This window comes from Octopus bimaculoides, chromosome 5 (genome assembly GCF_001194135.2).
Source record: "Octopus bimaculoides isolate UCB-OBI-ISO-001 chromosome 5, ASM119413v2, whole genome shotgun sequence".
Taxonomy (NCBI): Eukaryota; Metazoa; Mollusca; class Cephalopoda; order Octopoda; family Octopodidae; genus Octopus; species Octopus bimaculoides.
In genome coordinates this window covers 52,947,630-52,954,854 of record NC_068985.1, presented here as the reverse complement: position 1 = coordinate 52,954,854, position 7,225 = coordinate 52,947,630, and the positions used below count along the sequence as shown (strand labels likewise).

The 7,225-nt window shown below is 36.3% G+C and overlaps 1 protein-coding gene across 1 annotated transcript in view; it reads right to left on the bottom strand.

The window, feature by feature from the left end:
- LOC106883855 (scavenger receptor cysteine-rich type 1 protein M130) overlaps positions 1-7,225 on the bottom strand; it is a 105,302-nt gene that overhangs the window by 59,387 nt on the left and 38,690 nt on the right. The window contains exons 7-10 of the mRNA XM_014934994.2: positions 6,324-6,456; positions 4,506-4,675; positions 2,527-2,650; positions 635-801 (exon numbers count right to left, since the gene is read on the bottom strand). Coding sequence (XP_014790480.2) covers positions 635-801; positions 2,527-2,650; positions 4,506-4,675; positions 6,324-6,456 — 594 coding nt within the window. The remainder of the gene's footprint in view (positions 1-634; positions 802-2,526; positions 2,651-4,505; positions 4,676-6,323; positions 6,457-7,225) is intronic.

Below are 7,225 nucleotides of genomic sequence, written 5' to 3'. Positions count from 1 at the left end.
ACACACACACACACACACACACACACACACACATTTCCTGACTATCTGCTTCGTTCTCCTTTTCCTCTTTTCTGGACTTTGTCATCTATTTGACGAAGAGCCATATTAGAAAGGTCATGTTTACTATTTCTCCATCTAAAACTTCCACTGTGTGTTAATTTAATATATTCACACTGTACGTCTTGTTGACTTTTGTTGTTTTTTGTTCATGCGTTTGCCTATATATGCACATACACACACACACACATATGCAATAAGCGGCAGTGTCTGCTAGAAATAAATGTAGTCAAAATTGAAGTGAGACGACACCGAAAGGAATTAATGGAAAAGGACAACATGGAATATGCCACGTCAGCCAAGGGAAGCCGAATGAGTGTGGTCTAAGTTCTAAGTTCATAGATAAGGAAAATATCTACCTGCGCAGAAGTTAGTACAGAACACTATTTTCATGGATAAATTATTGTATGCAAGCTATTGTTGTATGTAACCACTGGGCCATTGCGCCTCCTTAACACGAACACTAAGGTTTTCAGAATGATAAATCCTAAACTCAAGCACAACTTGATTCTGAAAAAGTTCTATGTTAGGAAATATTGCTGTCCTAAACGCATTAATTTGTGATAGGGTTAATTACTTGATGAGCAACTGAGTCTGACATAGGAGTTTGTAGGGCAAGTTTGGTCAATCCAGTTGGAATGGGAACATTGGTCGATATAAGTTTCTCGTCCTAAGCATTGAACATTCTGAAGCCAAGTTTTTGTTGAATACTTTGTCGTCGATCTTTCTAGTGTTATTCCTGATCTGAAAAAAGTACAAAAGTTATATTTGCACCACCGCGATAATGGTAACTTTAAAACTAAGAGATATCCAAAGACATAGTGAAATTAACAGAAATGTAATGATATATGACAGTCATATACGACCTAACAGAGTGTAAGAGTTTTACTAACTGGAAATGCATGTAACACGATTAAGATCATGTTACATGCATTGATATATGATTATATATGGTAGTTACCACTATGATAACTACCATAGTGGTGGCAGTTATCCCTATAATCCTTTCTACTATAGGCACAAGGCCCGGAATTTGTGGAAAGGGGCATAGTTGATGACTCTCCCAGCTAATGATTCTCCCAGCTCACTGCCATACGAGGCACCACTATAATGACAAAGAATTAAGCTCATTAAGCTCAGTTATGAGTAATAAAGCATATCGATGATAAATGTTGTTGTTGTTGGCACTCCGTCGCTTACGACGTCAAGCGTTCCAGTTGATCCGATCAACGGAACAGCCTGCTCGTGAAATTAACGTGCAAGTGGCTGAGCACTCCACAGACACGTGTGTACTCTTAACGTAGTTCTCGGGGATATTCAGCGTGACACAATTTGACAAGGCTGACCCTTTGAATTACAAGCACAACAGAAACAGGAAGAGTGAGAGAAAGTTGTGGTGAAACAGTACAGCAGGGTTCGCTACCATCCCCTGCCGGAGCCTCGTGGAGCTTTAGGTGTTTTCGCTCAATAAACACTCACAACGCCCGGTCTGGGAATCGAAACAGTGATCCTATGACTGCGAGTCCGCTGCCCTAACCACTGGGCCATTGCGCCTCCACATACAAGTGATTAAGACATTAACGTTCGAATCTGACAGAATATATTAAGAATAGATATATAAGTTATTGTCTTAAAATAAATCTTCATTGAATTAAATCAATAAATAGTTTTCTATAATGTAATGAGATAATTAGTTTTTACTAGATTCAAAGATGGGTTAGTGCATAATTATTGCGGCTTTTTTTTCAACAAATTTTATTCAACAAAAACAATAAAAACATATAACAAAAACATCTTTAAATGATTATTCCGGAGTAAATTCACTATCTACTTCAATTACTGCTTCCTATTTGCTTGGCAAACGGTCAGAGCATCATTTAAAGATGTTTTTGTTAAATATTGTTATTGTTTCTGTTGAATAAAATTTGTTGGAAAAAAAAAGCCGCAATAATTATGCACCAACTCAACAAATGTAGAATAGGAAATACATATAGAAATAAACTTACTAACTCGCGGAAGAAGAATATGGAAAGAATAAACTGAGATGCCTCTATTTACCCTAAGAACCAACTTTAGCTTTCCTTCTGTTTATTTTTCTATTAGTTAGTAAAGAAGGAAAATACTTAGGATTTTTGTAAGGAGAATACTTAGGATTTTTGTAAGAGTGGAGATATTGATGTGGTCGATGTTCAGTTTGATAATATGCAGATCAATACCTGCTGGAGAAACGTGGTTGGATGAGGCCCGGGGTCTGAACTGAAAACTAGCCACATAATGAACTCTGTTAAAGGCAACCAAGGCCCACATGGTAGTGTTAAACAATGTGTGTGTATTTATTCTACAACCATACATATGCCTACATATATACATATAAAACATTTCCCTCAATTTTTTTGCCTGGGTTATATTTTACCTCTAATATAAGTCAAGTGTTATATTTGTAATATAGTAGAATGTAAAAGCGCTTACGTGTATCCGAGTTCCAGACAGAAAATCATTGTGTTGTATATGTTCCAGTTATTGTCGCATATACCTCCCCACTCTCCGTTATAGAATACTTCGGCATGGCCATTAGAAAGGAAACGCTTTGGCACTGAATTACAAATAAAGAATTTTCATTGCGACATTTTAATAAATCAAAAGGCAAGAGCGCAAGTATTTTTCAACTTTCATATGAAAATGTTTCAGCAATACACATTCTGTAAATGTGAATTGTAAAATCAATTATAAAGTTTTTAAAAATAACTTTTATCATTTAAAAATATAATAGCTTCACATTAGGAAAACCTCCATCCAGAAATAATGGAGTCAAGGGTGTGAGAGCGAGGATGCAATCAATAGGAACTCCACGGTACATGATTACATGAAATTTATATCATTGATGCTGTAAGAGTGAAAGGCCAAGCCGATCTCAGCTCTTCAACTTAGATTGCAAAGGTCCATGACTAAATTCATCGCTTCTAAAACAAATTAATGTTAGATTAACAATTATTTTTTTACCAAGTTAACCCTTTCTCAATTCACAAAGATCGACGGTGAATTGGATGATATTAAATTCGAGTATCCATGGCAAATTCCAGATTTTAAGCTACAGCATTTCATGAAGCCATTCTACCGGGAAAATTCAACTCTTTATTGTATGGTGACAGATTATAAACAATTCCAGTAACGATACTGTTAGTTCAACAAAGATTTATTTTACATTTATGCCTTAAAGAAGTGATGGTCAATTCCTTTCAGATGTATTAATGGCACCAGGTTGAGATCGAAACTCGTCTAAATCTGACCTGTTTAGAGCATAGTGCTGTAATCTATCGTTCGTCTGTAAATCTTGAATGGTATTTAACTAAGGAAAACGAGGCATTCGTTATTTTAACGCTGTTGTCATTTCTTGGGGCAATGAGGGATAAAGTGAAATTTGATGTCTTAAAATATCATCGCTTGAATAGCTTGAAACTAACCTCAGATTTTACAGTGGTCACCACTAATAACTAGGAGGATTTGCTTTTGTTTGATTCCAGGGAAAATGTCAACGTTGTACGAGAAGAAATGTAATTGAAATATCTTTGTGTCATTGGGAAATTCGATTGTTACTGGTATCCGGGCTACATAATGTTTCGGTAATTGAGCTTAGCAAAAATAAATGAGCAGTACGTATTTTAAATCCCATTCTGTAGTACATAAACATCTCCCCATCAGTAATACAACATGTAAATTGATAACATTGTTATGAAAACTTTAGAAATCACAGGATTTCATTTCTTTTTTTTTTCACATTCGAAATGTTTGAGTCTTTAAAATGAATTCTTTAAGCACCTATTTGAAACTGAAATTAGCCACATATGCATTAAATCCTTAGCTACCAGCAGGTCTCCTCGATGTAACCTGAGCTTGGGCTAATCAACAATAGCAACAAAACTCTGCGACCTATAATTCAAGACATTAAAGCAAGAGTATATAGAAACATCGTCTTCATCAGTGGTTTCGAAACTTTTGGCGGCTGGTGTCCCGTTGGCACACAAGCCGCATTCCTAGCGTCCCCACCACTACCACCACCACAAATATAGACCACTTTCTGAAGTAAATTCCAAACAACTGTATTTCACAAAGAAAGCTTAATCTAATAAACCCATTGTTTTGTTGTTTTTACATCCATCACCCACTTTGGACCGTCCCGTGATCGCCTCACTTTTCTTCAACTCGTCTCCCCCGCATTTCCCCCACCAGGGAACCACTGGTCTAGATTAACCAAACTAGGGGAGATATTCAACGTTCTTTTGCAGAACAATGAAGCTTCGGTTAACCCAGTATATTGTAAATAGTAATCTAAAGAAATTAGCACAATAATAATTGTTTTATTTATAAGTGTCATAAATATTTAAATTGAAAAAAATATCGGAATTTCTTTCATTAGTATTTGACAAACATCAATAAGTTTTACACTATACCTATTGTACAATTCACTCCAGTATCTTCGATATGTCTACAGTTGTGAACACCAATTGTTGCATGAGGACAGTCAACTATCCGTCTCTCATTACCGTTGCAATTAACGTCATCCAACCAAATGTTTCCGATTCCATCGTCAGTTAATGAGTTTGCCACGAAATTCCCGTCACTAAAAGATACAAGAAGCTTGTATTTTACCAAACAAAGAACTTACAGAAGGGTGATATTTCCAGCAGGTTCAACGATTGAGCAGAGTCATAATGCTTTTTCTTGGACAATAGACTTCTGGGCCTAATTATTCGTTGAGCACTTACTAACCTTATGTATACAAAAATAGGTTATAGAAACCGCATGCATGTCTTTGAAAAAGAAAATTTTGAGTAGTAATATTTAATTTCTGATTAAAGCGGCAAGCTGGCTGAGTCATTAGGAAAAATGCAGAACAGCATTTCGTTTGTCTTTAAGTTCTGAAATATTTGCTTTTCATCATTCGGGATCGATAAAATAAGTACCACTTGACCACTGCGGTCGATGCAATCGACTTACTCTGCCTCCGAGCTTGCTGGCTTTGTTCCACAATTTGAAAGCAATATTTGATTTCTGACTATGGCGGTAAGCTGGCAATCAGTAGCACTTTGGGCCAAATGCAGGGCGGCGTTTCGTCCGTCTTTACGTTCTGAGTCCCAATGTCGTCTGAGTCGACTTTGCTTTTCATCCTTTCGCGATTGGTAAAAAAAAGTGCCAGTTGAATCAAGGGATCAATGTAATCGATTTACCTCTTCCCTAAAATTGCTGGCCTTGTGTCAAAAATTTGAAATCAGTATAGTTTCTGATTACCATATTCAGCGGGTGACTATCAAAATATATTTTATATGTGTATTTCATCAATCTGGGTCCGATTTGATGATGGCCTGGAGTTAATTTAACCGACAGTACTTTCACATAATATTTCGAAGAAGGTAAGGTATTTAATTGTTTAATAATAAATATTTCAAATAATTCCACAAGAGCTGCTTGGGATGAGTCGATTACATTGACCCCAATGTTCAACTGGTACTTAGTTTATCGAACCCGGACGAATGAATGGCAAAGTTGACCTCGGTGCAATTTGAACTTAGAACGTAGCGACGGGCGGAATACTGTTATGGATTTCGTTCAGCGTGCAAACGGTTGTGCCAGCTTGCCATCTTTTTTAATTGTTTGATAATAAAATCTAATAAGGTTAATGTAATATAAAGCTGAAAAAAAAAAAAAAAAATTAACACCAAATATACAGTGCGTGTGTTTTTATTGGCTAAACTGGCAATATGACCATCCCCAAGTACAACAACATCTGTTTCAACACACGATTTCACATAAAAAATCTTGCAAAACAAATATGTAAACGGAAAAATCTAATATATCTAATTCTAATTTAGGCACCAAACCAGTAATTTGAGGGGAATGGGTTACATACTACCCACCCCCATACTTTATTGGTACTTTATTACATCGAGGCGATTAGTCAATTACATCGGGCCTTTTACTTGTCTGGTAATTTATTTTATCGATACGGAAAGGATGAAAGGCAAAGTTAACCTCAGCAAAATTTTAAAAAATCAGAGCGTAAAGAACCACAACAAACTCCAGAAAGTATTTTTGCCGACGTTCAAACGATTCTGCTAATGAACCGCCTAATTTTATTTAGTAACTATTCAAATAGTCACATTAATTTTCTGTGAAGTGTAGATTGACACAAACAGTAAAGCTTGAAGTCATATCTTGTAATTAAATATCACCATCCACCTCAATTTTACAAAGGTCAAGAAAAATATTACCTGTATCCCATGCTTCTGCAGAAAACCCTTGACGCAGCTGTATTCCAATTGTCGTCACAGATGGTACCCCAAATGTTACGATAAAACACCTCTGCTCGTCCAAAAATATTCTTTTCAATAACTCGAACACGTGCTGCAAATGTTTATGACATTATTTCATTCTTGTTCATAATTATAACAAACATCATGAATAATCTTCGAAACTAATGACTTAAATCCTATTGAAAACTATCCTTAGTGCAATTATGCTAATGTAAACCAACTATATATGGAGCGTAAACTCTTGCTTTCATCGTTTGTCATACTCTCTGTCAATAATTGATAGCTTAAAATGATTATGATATCAATCACCTCTCTGAAAGAAAAAAGTAGAGAGTGCCTATATGTTTGTGTGTGTGTGTGTGTGTGTGTGTGTGTGAAAGAGAGAGAGAGAGAGAGAGAGAGAGAGAGAGAGTGTGTGTGTGTGTGTGTGTGTGTGTGTGTGAGTGTATGTGTATGTGTGTGTGTATGCATATATGTATCTGTGTGAATGTGTGCGTGTGTGTGAAAAAGATGTTTTTCGGTGTATCTCTGTCTAATATCTAAGAAAACGTCAACGTGCGCGCGCGAGTGTATTAATTGATTTCGGAGCTGAACAATAGAAATTGTTCATGGTAGATGGACTTACATGAAATAGCAACTAAATTACCTCCACCGTCTTAAATAATATAAGACAATGCTAATGCAGGCTGGTCATGAGTGGGACGTGTCCATCATAGATCTGTTTCCTCAGAATGGATTTGGAGTCTGACAAAGGAGTTTACTATGGACCACAGTGGGAGGCCCATGAGTAGCCGGTCGACTAACATGAAAAGTGAACAAATTCCAATCAAATCACACGCTAACGTGTCTTATATATATAT